Source organism: Kogia breviceps, chromosome 3, assembly GCF_026419965.1.
Source record: "Kogia breviceps isolate mKogBre1 chromosome 3, mKogBre1 haplotype 1, whole genome shotgun sequence".
Taxonomy (NCBI): Eukaryota; Metazoa; Chordata; class Mammalia; order Artiodactyla; family Physeteridae; genus Kogia; species Kogia breviceps.
Genome location: NC_081312.1, coordinates 175,646,099 through 175,668,628, shown reverse-complemented (window position 1 = coordinate 175,668,628; position 22,530 = coordinate 175,646,099). Strand labels below are relative to the sequence as shown.

Below are 22,530 nucleotides of genomic sequence, written 5' to 3'. Positions count from 1 at the left end.
AGTATGGTCAGGCAAAGTCTGGGTGAAGGAAACATTCTCATGGAAGGGTGAAAGCTGACTGAATAGTAATTATCTTCACTTATACAACAGCCAACTGAAGGAAACCAGGAAAATCGTTTTTAAACTTAAAAATTATAGCCATAAAAGGAAAATTTTAGAAATGAATTCTTTTTGGTAAAAAGTTAGGTTTTTAAAAGGACTTGATTTTTAAAATGTATTTCACCATGTATTTTTATTTGGTATGTTCATATTTTGGATGAAGTGAGGGGCAGAAAATAGAAATGTTTTGAAAAAAGTGGTAAAGTAGATGGCAAATGAAAGTTGAAAACAAGTAAAGAAAAAAGATGTAGTGAAAAGACGGAAGGGGTCTGGGAGTAGAACAATATAAAACAGGAAAGGGATTTTTGTCTGTTTTTTTTTTTCCACTGCTATATCTGCAGCATCTAGAACAAGGTGTGACACATAATAATATAGTATACTTGTTGAATGAATGAATGATCTTACAGGATACCTCCAGTTTTGCATACCAGGATGATATGATTACTGGTTGGTTGAGGCATGAATATATGAGATCTTAAACTTATTTTCTTGTGTGAAGGACTTTCCAATCTGTCAGGTATACTTTGACATATATAATAAACTTTCCTGGCCAAGGTGTGGCTCCTTCCCAACCAAAAGTTCCAAAGAAACGGAGGTTGAGACAGGGGTAATTCCTTAGAGCAGCTAGCTGTGCTGATCCTCTTCACTCTCAAAACACCCCATTTTCACTTCCTTCAAAACTAATCCATCATTTATGCATCAGCATCCTGTGGGGAGGAAAGGGCGTTCCGAGAGCAGAACGATTTACCAGCTAATTTTCATGTGAAACACACTCCCCAGGTGTGACTTCATGTACTACGCATGACATTGAAGGTCCAGCACAGAAAAACAGTTACGTGGGGCTCACTGACGTCCGTCTTGTGTTCTGAATGTTCCCAAAGCCCCATGTCTCGCTCATCAGACAGGCCACCTAAACTCCCAGATGGGGTTGAGCATGTGTCCGAGGGTCACCTACGACTAGTAAAAAAGAAAAAAAGGACTTCCACTTTCCTCATAGATTTTTGTTGGGCGCACCTCAGAGAAGTAATCTCTAGAATGAAGTGGAAAGCACCCTAGACATAAAAGCTCACTTCCTTCATTATTCTCCTTTGGAAAACGTTAAGATTAGGGTATCACTATCTCTTGGCTATTCCTCACCAATGACTGCTCCGAAACGAAAAGAGGTCTGAAGAGATCAATTTTTCTTGTGTCACGTGGCTTTCGGTTTCGGGCTTCTCTCACGATGCCTTTAAATAATGTCATGTGTTTTTCATTCACTGAGTCAGTAACTATTTACGAAGTCCCCCCCCCCCCAGTACTTTGCCAGGTACCGTGCTAGGCTCCAGGGAACCCCAGGGAACAAAACACCTCTCGGCTCTCCCAGGTTTAGATCAAGTGGCGGAGAGAAGCCAAACAATAAATATGGAAAATATGCAACATCTAGCAGGTGGCAAGAAAGGCTACGAAGGGAAACAAAAGGGGAGATCAGCAGTCACAAGCTGCGAGCCCAAGCTGGACTTCGGTGCTCTCAAAAAAAATACCCTCCTGCCCTCTCTTCCGTCACCGAGGGCTGTCGCGTAACCAAACAATAGACGCCTTCGCAGCGGACTGGAAGCCCCTTTCTGAGGCTCAGCTGCCTCCACCTTCTCTGGTCAGGCAGTTTCCCTAGATATTCATTAAAAAACCCACAGACTAACGGGATCCCCAGATAACTTTAACCCGCACAGCCCTCTCCTGAGGCCTGTGCCTCAGGCCTGTCTGAGGCACCAGGGTGGACTCAGCAAAACACATCTCAGGACTGTAAGCCCGAGTGAGCCTCGCCCACCTCCCCGGTTTCCCAATTCAGTTCTTTCTGAGGGAGCAAAAGAAAAGATGTGCGCTAAGAGTCCACAGAGAACTCGGTCTCATCAGGTTTCAGAATCGCTAAAAGAGATGGAGTCAGTTCAGGCGGAGGGCAGTCCTCAAACTCCAAGACTCCAATCAGAATGAAAATGTCGGGAAGGAAAAAGCAGACTTTCCCGGGTTTAACTGACACGGAAAACATCGCCAGCGGAGCGCGCGCGGAGCCCGCGGAGGGCGGCCCGGCGGCCATTAAGGGGGCGCCGCTTCGCCACAGCTCTTTTCCCGCAGACAAAGCCTCCTCGTCAGTCCCTCCGCTGCCGCCAAAGCACCACGTTCGGCAGAAAAAAAAAAGAGAGCCGCTGCTCTCCGTCAGGCAGCCAGACAATAGCGGCGGCCGCGCCTCGCCGGAGGGCAGAGGGCCGGCATCTTTGTTTCCACCCTGTCCTTCAAACCCGGTCTCCGCGGGCTGTCGTAGCGAGGAGGGCGCAGAGAAGGAGAAAACGACTCGGGACCACTCTTCCCGCTCGTTCCTTTGCAGCGGCAGGGACGGGGCGGCCTTCTCGGGCCGTGGCGGGGAACCGGCCGAGCCCGCGCTCCCCTAGTCCACGACAATACTCCTACGCCCCCGCGGGAAGTAGCGCCGTCCGCGCGGATGGAAACGGCGCGCGGTGAGACGCCCGGCCGCCGTGACGCGTCCGCGGAAACACTGCTTCCTCGCGCTCGTGCGCTTTGACCGCCCGCGGCCCAGCCTGTGCTGCTGGCCGGAGCCGCCGGGCCGTCCCTCGAGAGCAGGCGGCCCTGAAGGCCGGCGGCTGGAGGGGTACGGCGTCTCCGGCCTCACGGGCGCCCCGGCAGGGCCTCCGTCCCGAGAGTGGGGGGTTTGTCTGGCCCGCGGCTGTACACGGCCGGTGCCCGCTGTCCCCCTCTCCACCCGGACAGCAGGTGCCGCGAGTCGGGCCCCGGACCGCGGCAAGCGTGGCAGCCTGACTGGTCGGGGTCGGCCCGGAGCCCCCTCCCAAGCTCCCCCGCCGGGCGCCGCCAGCCTCGTGTCCCTGTGCTGGGAAGCAGGGTGGTTGTGAAGGCTCCCAGTGAGCGAATGCAGGTAAAATGCTCGGCGTTCAGTACACAGAGTGAAGTTCTCCAACAGAGCGAGCAGTGCAAAGGGACCCAGTATTAATACATGCGGCAACGCGGATGGATCTAAAAAAACATTATGCTGGGGGCGGGTGGAGAGGTAAACGCGGAAGACCTTAGCGTGTCCGATTGCGTTTATCTGAAACTCTAGAAGAAGCAAAACTGTGGTGATGAAAGCGGTTTCCTGGGGAGGGATGAAAGAGGCGAGAGGATGGGAGACAGAGGAGCAGGAGAAAACTGTGGGCGTGATGGCGCATTTCCACGCCTTGAAGGGAGTGGATGTCGAGGACGTGTGCAGTTGCCAAAATCCAACACTCTGCAGCCTTCAAATGGGTGGATTTTATTACACTCAAATTACACCAAGCGATCTTGGGCGGGGGCAGAGTTAAAGGTAGTGGGTAAGGGTAGTCGAGGAACATGGGACCGTTTGGTGGAAAATTATTACATTTACAAAATCTGAGAGCTGAACGCGTGCTATCTCTGAACGGAGTGGCTCCTCCTCCCCTAGGAGTGAGTGAACATCAGCACTAGGACCAGCTCCGGCCCTCGAAGGAGGCGCGGTACCAGACGCAGCTTGTGCGCCTCGCCGCTTTGCTCAGTCCCACCTCCACCCTCATCTTAACCTCTAGCTCCGTGCGGAGGCCTGGCCTCCACTGCTGTGGTTTCCTCTCAGAGCAGCCTCCCCGTGGGTGAGGGTCAGGCTTCAGCACCGTCTCCCCCGCAGCCCGATTCTGACGGTCTGTCGGTCGGAGGCACTGGCTCCTCCCACCGGTCCCAGACTCAGGTGAAAATCCCTGAGGTTCAGCTTGTTCTTGTCTCCGTGGCAATTGCTGGGAGGGTCAGAAGACACACCCAGAAGATTGCCTCGTGGGGCATTGGAACCCCACGAGGCAAACTTACACCACAGAGGGCAACCCAAGAGGGCAGAGAGCAAGAAGTAGCAAACATATAAACTCCTCTGCCGTTTTCTCCATAGGCAGCTGCTCCCAAGGCGTGATGGTTCTGCATGGCTTGTCGGGAAGGTGTCCCTGGGGACTGAGCAATCAGCTGTACTTCTCTCGTGAAGCACCGCTTTCCATTTGCTTTCCTTTGCCTTTCCCCTCACCCTTGCTGTCCTGGAATTGCACCTCCTAATAAAATCTTAGCGCTTAAACTTGGCCTCAGGCTCTGCTTTCTAGGTAATCCTTTAGCAGCCTTTGGTCTTTCACTCTGTGCTTTACTGAAAATTTCACAGCCACAATAGCAAACAAAATTAAGATTATTTTTGGCTCTGGCCCACTGTCCTATTAGCCCTGAACTGCTACTTGAAAAAGCAACCAGCTGAAACCAATACTAAGTACATACATTTATATACACATACCTCTGTGTGAGTTAGTAGAGATTAAAAATTTGTTTTTTCCATTTATAGGTTCCTAGTGGTGTTTCCTCTCCAGAGTAAGTTCCTAGAGCACAGGCACTTGGATGTTTTGAACATTTGGAAGCTTAAAAAACTTGAGATGCATGTGAGGGCAAAACCAAGAAAATGCTTTTTAATCATGATCATAAAGCTGTCATTTTGTCGGGAGGAGGTCTGGTTATGCTTTTTCGTTCATTCATAAAGCCATGTTCTGTCTTTGCTAAAATCTTATTATTAGGGAAGGATATGTTAAAGCCACTTACAGGAACATCTTCTGTTCCTGAATGCTTTGCAAAACAATTTTTCTTTGCATTACTTTAAATGTTGAAGATGAGTAAGTTTGTATTTTTAATGATAACAGCTACTGGCTTTGTGGCCTCCTGTTTATTGCAGGGTTGCCAGACCTTTTTCTTCCCTCCCACTTGGCTTGCCAACCATCTGTAACTTGATCAACAGTAATTTGAGATGAGACTGGCCAGGGTCATATGTTAAATAGGACATTTCCACTTTCTTGACCACAAAATCCTCCCTTTCCTGGTCACTTAAACACTGTTACATAATCTACAAACATGTGGCTCTGATGATGATCTGCTACATATGCTGGCAGAGGTCACACCTGCACATCTACCTTTCTATTGGCACAATATTTTTTTTTATTAGAGACATTTTTATTGCTTATAGTATGGTGTACCAGAGCATTTAAGTTATTTTTAAAAACATGTTCTGCCTTATCTACATTATCATAATGAATTGATTTTTGCAGAGAAAACTTTGTCATCCTATCATGTGAACAATTTTTAATCTTTACATTTGGAAAATGTTTTTTCTGGGGTTAATTTCAATCACAAACAAACACGAAGCCAGGCTGTACACATAATGTATTTAAATAAATTTTCACAGAAAGAAAAAAACATTTAAAAACATCTTAGGTTATAGATATGAGGTATCAGAGGACATCCCACTAAGCAAATGTGAGAGCTTCTCTTTAAATTCTAGCACTTGATTCTTTCCGAATATATGAGGGCAGATAACGTTCTAGGTTTTATATATACAAATAGTTCTTGGCCTTTTCAGAATAGGTCATAAGCTTTGCTGCAGTTGTCTTTACTCAAACATTTTTAGAATTCTTTAGAGTTCTGAAGGAGACTGAGTCACATTCTTTTAAATAACATCATCAGTGATAGCAAATCTTTCTGAGAGTGGATTTAATTTTTAGAAATACCCCACAGTCATCTGAAACCAGATCAAGCTGAGGAACATTGTTTAGCAGGAGAAACTGAACACGAAAAAATAATAAGTGAATGGAGGTGATACTTTTTAAAACATTAAACTCGTAGAAAAGGAGAATTAAGGAAAAGATTGAAGCAGATATTAATGAATGAGAAAACAAAAAACACAATTATTGATCAATTCCAAAAGTAATTCTTTGGAAAAAAATAAGAAAGTAGAGAAATATCTGGCAAATCTATTTAATTAAAAAAATATAAATAAAATTATAAAGGAGAAAGGAGACAACAGATGTGGAGAAGTCTGACGGGATTATATGAGAATACTATGTATAATTAGCTATATGCCAACATATGTTTTTTCCAGGAAAAACATAAATCACCCAAATTTAATCAAGAAGAAGTTAGAAAAACTAAGTAGATCCAAACTAGAGAAGAAGTCAAAAAAGGCTCACCCTAGAGATTTTATAGGCAAATTCTTGGAAATTTTGAAGGACATGTAATTCCCTTTCTGCACATATAAATATATTAAAATTTAATCCATTTTATGAAGCAAATATAATTATTATAAAACCTATCAACTGTGGTACTAAAAGAATAGCCAAAAAATATAAAGTCACATAAGAAATCAAATGCCAGAATTTCCCCCAGCACTATCAGCAAATTACATTCAATGAAATAACTAATTTTTAACATGATCAAGTAGCTTTTATCCTAGAAATGCCAAGATATTTTAATAATGGGAAAATAATTGAAATAAAAAATCATACATTTAGGCCATATAAGAAAAAACTTTGTTATCTCAATAGATGATAAAAATCTAACACCTACTCCTGATCAAAACTAAATTTTTTAAAAGACGTCTTAGTAAATATTAAACCAATAGCCAGCATCATATATTTTAATAAGGTTCTATAAAATAATGCTAAATGGTAAGACAGCCAAACCGTAAGGAAGAAGAGAAAGTGTATAGTAATTCCTCACCCTCCCGTCATCACTCCTTATTCTCCTTCCCAGACATAACCTTCATTAACAGTTTCTTACATGTCCTTCCAGAAATCTTCCATGAACATAAAAGCATATGACCATCCCTTTGAAAACAACAAATAGAATCTTACTATATGTATTGTTCTGCACTTGATTTTTTTCATTGCATACAATAACTTGGACACCTTCCCATATCAGCACATAGATCTACCAAAAATTTTTGTAACTTATTATATGAATATGTGAATTATGTAACAGTTCACATATTATATGAATGCGCCATAATTTTTCACTCCCCTATTGAGGAACATTTTCTAGTTTTCTGCAATTCTATACGGTTACACTGAGCATCCTTGAGTACAGGATTAATGCCTAGCAATGGAATTGCTGGATCCATTTCTGAATAGCTATTTCCAAATTAGCATCTAAAAATTAGTCTGGATTAATTTATAATCCCTCTAAAAATGTTTGCAAAAATATCGATAATTGTTGAAGGTAGGTGATGAGCACGTGAGAGTTCATTTTACTATTCAATCTACTTTCGTGTGTATTTTTAAATTTCCATACGCAATGATATGACAGGAGAGACATTCTCATTGAAATCAGGTACAAAGATGCCCGCTATCAGCACTGTCCTTTAAAATTATGCTGAAATAATTCTGACAAGAAACAGAAATAGATAAAATATTGAAGGCAGAAGTTACCTTTATTTGCAGATGATACTTTTGCCTAGAAAACTCAAGACATGATTAAAAAGCTATTATAAAATAACTATTAAAAACCAGTAACTTTTCCAGATCCAGTAATAACCTGTAGGGAAATATGTATTTTTTAAAGATTCTATTAAAATATTAATAATATTGGCAACACCTGGAAGGGATTGATACAAAAAAAGAGAAGAGAAAAAGCATGAAAGCAAAAGATTTAAATAGATTGAGAAATCTGTTATGCTTCTAGATAAATGTATCTATTCCTTTATTTGTGATTTTAACCCAAATTCTAATAAGATTCTTTTTAAGTTGAAAAACATTAATTTCCGTTTGGAAGAAAAAGCAGGAGAGTAGCCAGAATACTTTTGAAAAGGAAGAATAATAATAGGAGATTCACTGTACCAGATGTTAATACATGTTATAAAGCCACAATAATTACAATGATTTTGAACTACTGAGAAAAGCTTGACAAATAGATTAATAGTTCAGAAAAAGCCCTGAAAGAAAACTTAATATGCCAATAAATGAAGCATCACCAACGAGGAGGACATAGATTATTCAAAACTGGCCAGTAATTTAGTCGATTAGATGCTCACTTCATACAATTTACTGAAATACATCCCAGATGGATCAAAGGGACAAATGTAAAAATGAAACTGTGAAAGAGCTAAAAGAAAATATGAGTCCCTTAAATAAGGGATTTTGAGTGGGAAAAAAACTACAAAATAAAAGATATATAGATGTATCTGCATAAGCATTTAGACCATCTCTATGTCAAAAATTACAAACAATATTAAATAAAAAGTCAAGAAGTAGAAAGATATTTGCCATAAGAGTTAGTATTTGCAACAAGGTCCTTAAAAGCCTTTTCAAAGAAGAAATACCAACACCTTCTGGGCAAAAACAGCATCACTGTATTATGGGTTATGTCTTAAGAGTTCAGGGGGAACCACTTTGAAGAAGAGAGTTCATTCGGAAGAATCATTTGTCCCAGTTTTAGAATGCAAGGTTTTTGCTTTTGGTATGTTTTGTTTTGTTTATTTCCACCTCATTTCATGTGTACAAAGTGATGATATTTGGATTACAAATGCTTTTTTTTCCATTTTCTTTTTCAAAAGCACCCCTAGAATATTGTGCTTCCCTCTCTCCTCTGAAGAGGTTCACTTGATTTATCTCATTGCAAACGCAGGGGTAGATACTCTTACTATCCCCATTTTCCAGATTAGGAAAGATGTATCTTTGTGGCTTTAAGTACAAATAGGCAGCAAACTGAAATATCGACATAAACAAGTCATTAGAGGAGAAGCGACGCCGAGTGAACACGATTTAGAGGAAGAGAGGCAGTTGTTAAAAGTACCTGGCCAATCATCAAATGTGTGTGCTCAACCAGGAAGGATTCTTGCATCCTGCCCCATCTTACAGCGTAGCTTTCTGCAGTGCCTGAATGAGGACAGGTCGCAGAGGCCCGGCTGGAGAGAGGAGGCTGTGAGGAAGTTCACAGATGCCTGCACTTGTGCTAACACCTTCTGGGGGCTCAAAACAGAGACTGTTTTGAGCATGTACCGACTTCACAATATGCATGAATTATCTCATGTAACCATCACCAAACAACCTCAGGACTTAGGTACTTTTACAATCTCCATTTTCCACATTAGGAAACTGAGGCACGGAAAACGCGAAGCAGCTTGCTGAAGCTCACACAGCAAGGGAGTGGTCGAAACTGAATTTGAGCCAGGCAGCTGGGGCTGGAGCCCAAACCCCTTGGCCACAAGTAACCATGTATAAAGCCCTTTCATCCACAGGAGCACATCTGTCCCTCACAGCTTTGTAAGGAGGTCAGGAAATATTCTCCCTGATTTACACTAAGGCAGTGGGAAGCCAGAAATGGGTTTCTGGAATTAGTCATCTTTTTTTTCATGTATATACTCTGAAGAAAGAGCATGGATGGACATGTGATAAGGAATGACTGGAGGGAAAACAAAGACTTAGCAAGGCTTGGATCTGAGAAAGAAGTGCTCTAAACTTTCAGTAGATTAAACACAAGCTGTACGGAAGGGAGGGGAGCTGGGGAACAGGCAAGGGGAGGTTATCCTAGCATGGGGAGAATGAAAATCATTCTAGCTCACCAGCCGTCAGGTCTGTCATGATGCTGGATGATAAACAGTGAAAGAAATCACACCCACAGCATTCTCATCAGGTCGAACTCGTTTACCTCCCTGAAATACTAGCTCTACTCTATGTCACTATTTGTCTAAGAATACTGTTCATTCATGTCTGTTTACTTACCTGGCCTTCGTTAGTTAATAAGACTAGAAGTTACGTCTAAACAACCAAAAGGAAGGTCCACTGCACAATAGGATTTTCATGTAGTTTTAAAATACAATCATGGTAATAAAGTTTATGCAAATACTTTTAGAATTTACTCCCATAGAACTAAAACAGTATTAGTTAACCTCTGAACTTGTTGCTTGTTTTTTTTTTTTTTGCGGTACGCGGGCCTCTCACTGCTGTGGCCTCTCCCGTTGCGGAGCACAGGCTCCGGACGCGCAGGCGCAGCGGCCACGGCTCACGGGCCCTGCCGCTCGGCGGCATGTGGGATCCTCCCGGAGCGGGGCACGAACCCACGTCCCCTGCATCGGCAGGCGGACTCTCAACCACTGCACCACCAGGGAAGCCCTTGTTGCTCGTTGTTTGATCACCTTATTTATTTCCCAGTGTTGTGAATACAAAGGAACTTCGCAAGAAACTCTCATGTTCTGATAAACTTACATCTATAACATGATCCATGTTAAGTAAATGTACTGGAACTATTTAAAAGTAGGAAAATAAAGAATACTTTTACTATAAGGCTGTTGCCCACTCATTTATCTGGTTTTGTTCATCTCAAATGATAGGTATCAGAAAATATATACTCTATACTCATTTCAAAATGTTCCTAAAATTGATGTGTCATCAACTGCAAAGGGAATTCTTTACTAAACTATTGTAAATTACAGCATTAACCTCAAGTTGCATGTAATATCCGTATAAGATTTATCCTAAGAACATTGTCTAAGTTTTCATAAATTTCTATCTAAATCCTCTCTCAAAAGTGAGTAAATTTCATGTAATAAGTCCTTCCTAACTTCCTTTTCCTGCTCCAAACCCACATTCTTTCATTCTATATAACTCTTGGCCATCAAAATCCTTCAGTGAGCTGTAGCCACCAAACAGGTTTCCAGGATTTGATCTCAAATAGTTTTTAAAAATGGGGGGATTGTTCAGACTGAAATATTTGGCTATGCCTCAGGGGAAAAAAATAAAAGGCACTCAATCCATGGTTCTGACAGCACTGTTCTGATTTTTTTTTAAATTGCCGGTGCTGGCATGAATGAAATATAGAATGATTCATCCAATGAGAATTTGAATGCTGGTAGAAAACTGTACAGAAAATCCAGGTGAGTTGAAGGAGAAAGAGATCAGGGACTTGTGAGGGAAATGCAATCAAAAAACGAAAAAGAGAGGTTCTATGAACGCAGGCAAACAAACATAGCAGGTTTGAACTCTAATATTTAAAGCCTGCTAAAGGCCAGTGACAGATGACACCAGGATGGGAGAGGAGCCAAGGGTGAGAAGTTTCTAAGCTGACTGTTAAATAGATGTAACTCACTGATGAGTGTGCCCATGTGGGATTTTAATTACTCAGACATCTGTTTAGCGAAGTGTATAGTAAATAGGGATCAAATACAGAGATCAAATTATGTGGGGAAGAGAGTGGAGATGGCATTCATGACTCAGAAAGGAGAGCTATCAGCCAGGGGAAAATCCATCCCGGCTTTACGTCTCACCAACAGAGAAGCAATTATTTTAGATGTGGGGCTGCTTAGCATCCTAGGTCATGAATTTAATTAAATAACCCTCGAGTGGCAGCAAACAGAACAAACCACTGTATTTAACTGTCAGTAAGACATGCTGCAAATCAATGGTCCAAATTCCTCCTCTTCTTCCCTCCTTACAGCTGTCAGTGACAAACAAGGTAAAAGAAGCGAACAGTTGATGTAACAACGTGGATGGACTTGGAGGGCATTATGCTATGTGAAATAAGTCAGAGAAAGACAAATACTGTATGATATCACTTATATGTGGAATATTTTTTAAAAATAAAGAAATCAATACAACAAAACAGACTCACAGATAAAGTGGTTACCAACCGGGGAAGAGGGAAGGGGGAGGGGCAGGTTAGGGGTGGAGATTAAGAAGCACAAATTACCATGTGTATAAAACAAATAAGCTACAAGGGTATATTGTACAGTCAGGGAAGAGAGCCAATATCTTATAATAACTTTAAATGGAGTATAATCTATAAATTTATTGAATCTCTATGTTGTACACCTGAAACTAATGTAACACTGTAAATCAACTACACAATTAAAAAAATAATTAAAATACAAGCCAGTTTAAACCAGTTTAAAAAAGTCCGAAGTGCCTTAACCAGTGGGTAAATGCAATAGTTGCAATTAAGACTGTCATTTGATCCTTTTAATCTCTGAAACAGAAGAGCTACAAACTGGTATTTTCTATACAGTGAATTTTGTGGCAAAATAAGCCACAGTATACACAAGCCTCAACATTTGCTAGCACCTAACTTAAAGTTAGATGATTTGAAAACACAACAGACAAATCCTTCATGCTCTCAAGGTCAGTTTCTAAATTTGACATCTTAGATGGGAGATGGCCTTACCCAGGAATTTAAGGTCAGGGTTTATGAATTTAAGGAAAGGGTTGGAGATCTAAAAACACAAGAGACAAATCCTTCATTCTTTCAAGGTTAGTTTCTAAACTTGACATCTTGGATTGGAGATGGCCTCACCCAGGAATTTAAGGTCAGGGTTTATGTTAAGCAGGACCTCAAATCAAGTTTAGAAACAAGCAAATCTTTAATCCTGTCTTTAAGGGGATAGTTTGAGAGAAAAGGTTAGAAAAACAGGTCAACCTCCTGTAACTGAGGTTGTCATTTGTTTTTACATACTGAATGAAATATGCCTGTTTGGTGTTCAGTGTCTTGTGCCTATTTTATTCCCTGGGTCTGGGAAAATGTGTTTATATTAGAAAACTCCATGAGGGCAGGAAATTTAGCTTTTCTTTATAATAAATCATCTGGAATAAACTCCACTTATCTAAGAGTATGGGGCCTGGTGTGCCCAACTGCTGGCCAAAATGTGTACTCTGTCACTGACTGTCAGATTGCCCATAAATCACAAGTTGGTTTGCACAGAATAGAAGAGTTTACAAAATTGTTACATGCATCATTTCAAGTTATCTTCATAAGCATCTTATGAGTCTGCTGAGCAAGTATTATCACTAATATTTAACCGACATGATCAGAACCCAAACTTTCACCATCTCCTTTCAAGTACCACTGATACACACCTATTTCCACAACAGGTGAACTGAATGAATAACAATAAGGTTCAACCAATAATAAGATTCAACCATTCTATTCCTGAAATGATAAAAATAAACTGTTGTTCATGTAAGCTAAATGAGATATCCTAAAGATAGTTGAATTTTAAATAAACTGCAGGGGGTGGGGAGGGGAAACAGAGGATTGGAATTGACAAAATTCAAACCAGGAGTGAAAATAACAAAGAATACTATCAGTGAGAAACACTATTTTTCCTCTAGCACAAATAGAAAATATTTTTTAAAGTCTCATAATAGACTTTGCAAAGATTAAAGAAAGCTTCATTTTGCTTTAAGTGTTTTATGTCAAGAAACATTTCATAGCATATATTTTCCAAATTGCATATGAACAACTTAAAGCACCCGTTCAAATTCCACTATTTTTATTTTTCTTAGCTTAAAACTATTTGATAAGTATGAAATGATTTAAGAAGTGAAAAATTTCAAGTACAACATACAATAGCAAGAAATACATAATAGGAAATTCACCATTCCCATAATATTTTAGGAGGTCTTAGGGCAGATGGACTAATTTCTGTCGTTATTAATGAAGAAAGATGGAAACCACCTTTATTTTCTCAGTTTCTTAAAAGGTTCATAAGAGAAGCTGGGCAGGCAGGAAGGAGAGAAAGGGAAGCTACAAAACTGAGGATAAAGATTACATTTTCTTATGCAATGGATCTAAGAGATTACTGCAAGGAAACAAAATAGGCCCTTTTCAAAAAAAACTGCAGGCAATTCTAGACTGATACAAGGCAAAAAGAAATGGGGTAATCTTGGGTATGATGAAATTTGAAAATATACAACAAAGCTATGTACTGTTAGGAAATGATGACAGAGATGAATCCAGAAAATACCAAAAATAAATGGGTAGGTTTCTTTTGAGAGGGGAAAAAAAAGAGTCTGAGAAGGAAACCTGAAGGCCAACCAGACTGGAAACAGTGTGTCCAAGGGGCTCTCTGGTTACCATTTACTTCCTCTCAAGGCCTCCAGGGGAGATCACTGTAGGGAATGTCCTTTAGATTAAAAAAAAGACACAGTTGCCAACTACCCAAGACGCTTGAGACTAATCACATATTCCCCAAGGTCAGAAACACTACATAGGAAAAATGAAAAGGACAGTTCTAATGCTGTTTTTATTTAAAATTTTGTCACAACTCCCTCTTAACCTCCTTTCAGCTCCGTTTGTGAAAATGTAAAGTCTGAGTCGGGCATTATTCTTTTCAAATTTGTCCTTAAATCCCCGAAAATCTGACTTTTGAAACCTGGGAATGTGAAGCTACGACAAGGGAACACTGAGGACCCATTTTATTTGCCTGCTTCCTTGTTTATTCATGAGCAGGGCTAGACTACGAAGAAACCTTTCAATGAAAATGGAAAGCATGCCTGCAATAGTACAGTGCTTAATATTGACTTCTACCCCGTCCAGCCCCAGGAAAGGTGAGGAACAGTTTAGGTAGGGTAAGAAGAGGTTTAGGAAACTTAGGATGAAGAGGAGACTTCCTACATTTTAGGAAAACCTGGCAGATTATCGATAGATTCCACGTGTTCGTTCGGCTAACACATTTGTGTAACCAGCATCAGTATGTCTTTCAAATGCCCTGTACTTTGTCATCAGTATCCTCTTCAGCTAGAACTTCCCTTGGATATCCTACTGTGGAATTTGCAAGGCCAGCCTTCCTTGCCTGTGCCTGTGAGGAATTGGCAAAATATTAAGAGTTTTTGAACACCATCTTTCATCTGTATCTAGTTGGAAGGGGTGTGTGTGTGTGTGTGTGTGTGTGTGTGTGTGTGTGTGTGTGTGTGTGTGTGTGTGTAGTCTTTAATGGAACAATAAGTAATACCTTAGATCCTTTAATGTCTTTTAAAAATTTACCTTTAGAGCATATCCTGTGCAAATGACCATGAATAGTTCCCCATACATTCAAGCCACTAATTTTTCAAGTATTCCATAAATTTAGAAAATATCCAAAAGGTTTTTCACAGTGAATAAATCTAGAGTGTATTTAGTTCAAATATTTAGAAAGAGCTTTAACAACTGTCATTCATAAATACTCTGCTGTGGATTCGAGTATAAAAATGCAACTTCACTCAGTTAGTAAGTGGTTGATAGCTGTCCACTCTCTGCAGAAGTATATCTGAATATCCAGGAGAATAATACCTGAAAAAGAAAATTTTCTATGAGATCTTTGTGAAAAGATTCAGCACGGTAGACAAAAAAGATTTAATATATTTATCTGAAATAATTCTTTGAGTGAAACCTCTAATACACTGACCAGTTATGCTCCAGGAATGCTTTGTGCATGAGGGTAGAGATGATCAAGGAAGAGAACAACAGCTCGCAAGACTGTGCCAGATAAACAGCAAACGTTTAAGGGCTACCAATGCAATGGCAAAGAAGTCGTATTTTCAAAGCCAGGAACCTGGATCCAATAACGGTATTTTATTACAGAGACTTTGTTTTCATTGTCAAGTGGCTGATGTTGCTTTCATGATCATAGCTAATGGGTTTTTTTGTAAGTTAGACAACACAGTCGATCATTACTAAGCAACTTCCGCATTCTGACTACCCTACAGATTATTATCAATGTATGTTATTTTTTAAATTAATAAATTAATTTATTTATGGCTGCACTGGGTCTTCATTGCTGCCTGCACGCGGACTTTCTCTAGTTGCGGCAAGCGGAGGCTACTCTTCGTTTCGGTTCACCGGCTTCTCATTGCGGAGGCTTCTCTTGTTGCAGAGCACGGGCTCTAGGTGCACGGGCTTCAGCAGTTGTGGCACAAAGGCTCAGTAGTTGTGGCTTGCGGGCTCAGTAGTTGTGGCACATGGGTTTAGTTGCTCTGCAGCATGTGGGATCTTCCTGGACCAGGGCTCGAACCCATGTCCCCTGCATTGGCAGGAGGATTCTCAACCACTGTGACACCAGGGAAGCCCTCAACGTATGTTTTAATCAGATCTGGCTACCCATAAAAACCAAAATTTCTGGGAGTATAATTAACATTAAACAGCTATTTAATAAATAGTTTACAAATACTTCATCATACTAACCTAGGAAACAAATCCTTTTCATTGGTTTTGGGCATCTATAGTACTATACATTTACATTTATAAATTTATCATTTTATAAAATATATAGTATAAAAGTATTATATATCAATATATATAATACTTTTATACTATATATATAAATTAATGCATTGTGAGATGCTTCATATACCATGAAAAGAATTTACATGCATATAAAAGTATGTCAAATAAAATTTGGCAGACATTCTAGAATACACTAAATGGATAAAAAAATCTAGTAAGTGTAATTTAAAATTTTCTAAAACATTCAAAATAATTAAACCTCCTAAGGTGTTTTCTCCAAATAAAACCTAATGTTCAAGACTTGCTTTATCCTTTGTTAATAATCTTTATCTATCCTCAGATGCTTGACTTAAAAACTCATAATTTATATTATATTAATTTCTTCCACAATTTGTCAAGTTAACGTGGATAAAACTGCGTTTTCTCAATAGCGTTTTCTCAACAGTGTGCTTATAGGCAGTCATAGGTAAACAGATACATACATACATACATAAAGAGCTATCTTAAAGAATGTATCTCCACCAGAGGCCTGCTACCCTTGAAAAAAATTGTCCCTCAACAGTGAGTCTCTTCAAAGTATTCCTAAACTAAGGAAGTTACAACTGCTTCTCTCTGAGTTAGTCACAAATTTTAAGCAGGCCTCACATTCCTGCGTCTTATAAATGTGTTAGACACAAGACAGGTACTTTCTATAGAAATGGCAGAAAGTGGATTTAGAAAAACCAAACCTTTAAAAATTGTGCTGTTTCATATCGTAGCCACTAGCTACATGTAGTTCTCGAGCCCTAGAAATATGACTGAGGAACTGAATTTTTATATTTAATTTTAATTAAAAATATTAATAACTGATATTCAATTAATTAGAAAAATTTTAGGTGTGCTTGGAACAACTTGTGAATCTACATTTTCACCTGTAAACTTTATGTAATCTAAACACAGATCATGTATTTCCAATGAAATTTAATATCTGAATTGAGATGCACTAGAAGTGATAAAATACCCACCAGATTTCAAAAACTTAGTATAAAAAATGTAAAATAGCTGATTGATAATTTTATACTGATTACAAATTGAAATTATAAAGTTTAGATATATTGGGCTAACAAAAATATATCATTAATATTTATTTACCCTGTTCCATTTTACTTTTTAAAATGTGGCTACTAGAAAATTTTAAATGACATATGTGGCTCATATTATATTTCTGTTGGACAGTATTGCTTTAAAATGAATGTCCCCAATAAATAAATTAGGACCTACCTATAATTCTTGAGGTTTTACCTGGCTAACTGTCAAGCTAATTGCCACTGTATACCTGTCTCCCCAAGGACCTCAGCGATGCCACAATCTCCAGGATTCCCCTGGGGGAAGGAAAAGCGCTCAGGACTTATACTTCTTACCCTCTCAGCAGGGTGTACATTTACCACTACATAACTTCTCATAAATGCATACAGACCACGTATGTATCTCAGTGTATGGACCCGTAAATATGTACATCAAGTTACCCATTAACTGTTAGAAATCCCATTCCAGCTAGAATCTGTCTGATGCTAAGGAATTCTTTTTGGGGGTTTTTTTGGTCTATTTTTATTTCAGGAAACTTTACACTGTTTTCCACAGTGGCTCCACCAATTTACATCCCCACCAACAATACACAAGGGTTCCCGTTTCTCTACACCCTCTCTAACATTGATTATCTGTAGACTTTTTTTTTTGATTCTTTGTACATTTGTCTTCAGAATGTACTCCAAAAATGGATTTATATTTAAAATATTGTGTTCTTAAGTCACTTAAGATAATTACTTTTACAAACAAAAAGAAATTAGTAAAATTGACTTCTGTTTCTAAATTCTTAGGAATTGCTGGGATTTTTTTCTATTTGACTTAATTTTATTTTTAAATTTTTTAATTTAATTTTTTTATACAGCAGGTTCTTAGTAGTCATCAATTTAATACACATCAGCGTATATATGTCAATCCCAATCACCCAATTCATCACACCCCCACCCTACCCAGCCCCCGCCACGTTCCCCGCTTGGTGTCCATACGTTTGTTCTCTACATCTACGTCTCAATTTCTGCTCTGCAAACCAGTTCACCTGTATCATTATTCTAGGTTCTACATATATGCATTAATATACGATAGTTATTTTTCTCTTTCTGACTTAACTTCACTGTGTATGACAGTCTCTAGATCCATCCACATCTCAACAAATGACCCAATTTCATTCCTTTTTATGGCTGAGTAATATTCCATTGTATATATGTACCACATCTTCTTTATCCATTTGTCTGTTGATGGGCATTTAGGTTGCTTCCATGACCTGCCTATAGTAAATAGTGCTGCAGTGAACATTGGGGTACATGTGTCTTTTTTGTTTTGTTTTGTGGTACGCGGGCCTCTCACTGCTGCAGCCTCTCCCGTTGTGGAGCACAGGCTCCGGACACGCAGGCTCAGCGGCCATGTCTCACAGGCCCAGCCGCTCCGCGGCATGTGGGATCCTCCTGGACCGGGGCACGAACCCGTGTCCCCTGCATCGGCAGGTGGACTCCCAACCACTGCGCCACCAGGGAAGTCCACATGTGTCTTTTTGAATTATGGTTTTCTCTGGGTATATGCCCAGTAGTGGCATTGCTGGGTCATATGGTAATTCTATTTTTAGTTTTTTAAGGAACCTCCATACTGTTCTCCATAGTGGCTGTATCAATTTACATTCCCACCAACAGTGCAGAAGGGTTCCCTTTCCTCCACACCCTCTCCAGCATTTGTTGTTTTTAGATTTTCTGATGATGCCCATTCTAACTGGTGTGAGGTGATACCTCATTGTAGTTTTGATTTGCATTGGTCTAATAATTAGTGATGTTGAGCAGCTTTTCATGTGCTTCTTGCCCATCTGTATGTCTTCTTTGGAGAAATGTCTATTTAAGTCTTCTGCCCATTTTTGGACTGTGTTGTTTGGTTTTTTAATATTGAGTTGCATGAGTTGTTTATATATTTTGGAGATTAATCCTTTGTCCATTGATTCGTTTGCAAATATTTTCTCCCATTCTGAGGGTTGTCTTTTCATCCTGTTTATGGTTTCCTCTGCTGTGCAAAAGCTTTGAAGTTTCATTAGGTCCCATTTGTTTATTTTTGTTTTTATTTTCATTACTCTAGGAGGTGGATCGAAAAAGATCTTGCTGTAATTTATGTCAAAGAGTGTTCTTCCTATGTTTTCCTCTACGAGTTTTATAGTGTCCGGTCTTACATTTAGGTCTCGAATCCATTTTGACTTTATTTTTGTGTATGGTGTTATGGAGTGTTCTGATTTCATTCTTTTACATGTAGCTGTCCAGTTTTCCCAGCAGCACTCACTGAAGACTCTGTCTTTTCTCCAGTGTATACCCTTGCCTCCTTTGTCATAGATTTGTTGACCATAGGTGCATGGGGTTATCTCTGGGCTTTCTATCTTGTTCCATTGATCTATGTTTCTGTTTTTGTGCCAGTACCATATTATCTTGATTACTGTAGCTTTGTAGTATAGTCTGAAGTCAGGGAGTCTGATTCCTCCAGCTCCGTTTTTTTCCCTCAAGACTACTTTGACTATTCGGGATCATTTGTGTCTCCATACAAATTTTAAGATTTTTTTTCTAGTTCCATAAAAATGCCACTGTAATGTGATAGGGATTGCATTGAATCTGTAGATTGCTGTGGGTAGTATAGTCATTTTCATATTGATTCTTCCAATACAAGAACATGGTATATCTCTCCATCTGTTGGTATCATCTTTAATTTCTTTCATCAGTGTCTTATAGTTTTCTGCATACAGGTCTTTTGTCTCCCTAGGTAGGTTTATTCTTAGGTATTTTATTCTTTTTGTTGCAATGGTAAATGGGAGTGTTTCCTTAATTTCTCTTTCAGAGTTTTCATCATTAGCGTAAAGGAATGCAAGGGATTTCTGTGCATTAATTTTGTATCCTGCAACTTTACCAAATTCATTGATTAGCTCTAGTAGTTTTCTGGTGGCATCTTTCGGATTCTCTATGTATAGTATCATGTCATCTGCAAACAGTAACAGTTTTACTTCTTCTTTTCGATTTGTATTCCTTTTATTTCTTTTTCTTCTCTGATTGCCGTGGCTAGGACTTCCAAAACTATGTTGAGTAATAGTGGTGAGACTGGACATTCTTGTCTCATTCCTGATCTTAGAAGAAGTGCTTTCAGTTTTTCACCATTGAGAATGATGTTTGCTGTGAGTTTGTCGTATATGGCCTTTATTATATTGATGTAGGTTCCCTCTATGCCCACTTTCTGTAGAGTTTTTATCATAAATGGGTGTTGAATTTTGTCAAAAGCTTTTTCTGCAGCTATTGAGATGATCATATGGTTTTTATTCTTCAATTTGTCAATATGGTGTATCACGATTGATTTGCATATATATATATATATATATATATATATATATATATATATATATATACTTTTTTTTTTTTTGCGGTACCTGGGCCTCTCACTGTTGTGGCCTCTCCCGTTGTGCAGCACAGGCTCCGGATGCGCAGGCTCAGCGGCCATGGCTCACGGGCCCAGCTGCTCCGTGGCATGTGGGATCTTCCCGGACGGTGGCACGAACCCGCGTCCCCTGCATCAGCAGGTGGACTCTCAACCACTGCGCCACCAGGGAAGCCCTGATTTGCATATATTGAAGAATGCTTGCATCCCTGGGATAAGTCCCACTTGATCATGTTGTATGATCCTTTTAATGTGTCGTTGGATTCTGTTTGCTAGTATTTTGTTGAGGATTTTTGCATTTATATTCATCAGTGATATTGGTCTGTAATTTTCTTTTTTTGTAGTATCTTTGTCTGGTTTTGGTATCAGGGTGATGGTGGCCTCATAGAATGAGTTTGGGAGTGTTCCTTCCTCTGCAATTTTCTGGAAGAGTTTGAGAAGGATGGGTGTTAGCTCTTCTCTGAATGTTTGATAGAATTCAACTGTGAAGCCATCTGGTCCTGGACTTTGTTTGTTGGAAGATTTTTAATCACAGTTTCAATTTCATTACTTGTGATTTGTCTGTTCATATTTTCTGTTTCTTCCTGGTTCAGTCTTGGAAGGTTATACCTTTGTAAGAATTTGTCCACTTCTTCCAGGTTGTCCATTTTTTTGGCATAGAGTTGCTTGTAGTAGTCTCTTAGGATGCTTCATATTTCCACAGTGTCTGTTGTAACTTCTCCTTTTTCACTTCCAATTTCATTGATTTGAGTCCTCTCCCTCTTTTTCTTGATGAGTCTGCTAATGGTTTATCAATTTTGTTTATCTTCTCAAAGAACCAGCTTTTAGTTTTATCGATCTTTGCTATTTTTTTCTTTGTTTCTATTTCATTTATTTCTGCTGATCTTTATGATTTCTTTACTTCTGCTAACTTTGGGTTTTGTTTGTTCTTCTTTCTCTAGTTCCTTTAGGTGTAAAGTTAGATTGTTTATTTGAGATTTTTCTTGTTTCTTGAGGTAGGCTTGTATAGCTATAAACTTCCTTCTTAGAACTGCTTTTGCTGCATCCCATGGGTTTGGGATCATCATGTTTTCATAGTCATTTGTCTCTAGGTATCTTTGGATTTCCTCTTTGATTTATTCAGTGATCTCTTGGTTATTTAGTAATGTATTGTTTAGCCTCCATGTGTTTGTGTTTTTTACGTTTTTTTCTCTGTAATTCATTTCTAATCTCATAGAGTTGTGGTCAGAAAAGGTGCTTGATATGATTTCAATTTTCTTAAATTTACTGAGGCTTGATTTGTGGCCCAAGATGTGCTCTATCGTGGAGAATGTTCCGTGCACACTTGAGAAGAAAGTGTAATCTGCTGTTTTTGGATGGAATGTCCTATAAATATCAATTACATCTATCTGGTCTATTGTGTCATTTAAAGCTTCTGTTTCCTTATTTATTTTCATTTTGGATGATCTGTCCATTGGTGTGAGGTGTTAAAGTCCCCCACTATTATTGTGTTACTGTTGACTTCCTCTTTTAGAGTTGTTAGTAGTTGCCTTATGTACTGAGGTGCTCCTATGTTGGGTGCATATATATTTATAATTGTTATATCTTCTTCTTGGATTGATCCCTTGATCACTATGTAGCGTCCTTCCTTGTCTCTTGTAACATTCTTTATTTTACTTTTTTTTTTTTTTTTTTTTTTGCTGTACACGGGCCTCTCACTGTTGTAGCCTCTCCTGCTGTGAAGCACAGGCTCCAAACGCGCAGGCTCAGCGGCCAGGGCTCACGGGCCCAGCCGCTCCACAGCATGTGGGATCTTCCCGGACCGGGGCACGAACCCGTGTCCCCTGCATCGGCAGGCGGCCTCTCAACCACTGCGCCACCAGGGAAGCCCACATTCTTTATTTTAAAGTCTATTTTCTCTGATACAAGTATTGCTACTCCAGCTTTCTTTTGATTTCTGTTTGCATGGAATATCTTTTTCCATCCCCTCACTTTCAGTCTGAATGTGTCCCTAGGTCTGAAGTGGGTCTCTTGTAGGCAGCATATATATGGGTGTTGTTTTTGTATCCATTCAGGGAGCCTGTGTCTTTTGGTTGGAGTACTTAATCTAGTAACGTTTAAGGTAATTATCAATATGTATGTTCCTATGACCAT

At 39.6% G+C, this 22,530-nt stretch overlaps 1 protein-coding gene and 1 long non-coding RNA gene across 3 annotated transcripts in view; both read right to left on the bottom strand.

The window, feature by feature from the left end:
* The window catches only part of LOC131753060 (uncharacterized), a 51,273-nt gene extending 48,220 nt beyond the window's left edge, over positions 1-3,053 (bottom strand). For both annotated transcript variants that reach the window (XR_010840056.1, XR_010840055.1), the window contains exon 1: positions 1,237-3,053. This is a non-coding gene — a long non-coding RNA (uncharacterized lncRNA). The remainder of the gene's footprint in view (positions 1-1,236) is intronic.
* An 8,632-nt stretch (positions 3,054-11,685) lies between these two features.
* The window catches only part of SPAG6 (sperm associated antigen 6), a 77,125-nt gene continuing 66,280 nt past the window's right edge, over positions 11,686-22,530 (bottom strand). The window contains exon 11 of the mRNA XM_059057861.2: positions 11,686-14,976. Within this exon, the coding sequence (XP_058913844.1) occupies positions 14,907-14,976 (70 nt within the window). The 3' untranslated portion in view covers positions 11,686-14,906. The remainder of the gene's footprint in view (positions 14,977-22,530) is intronic.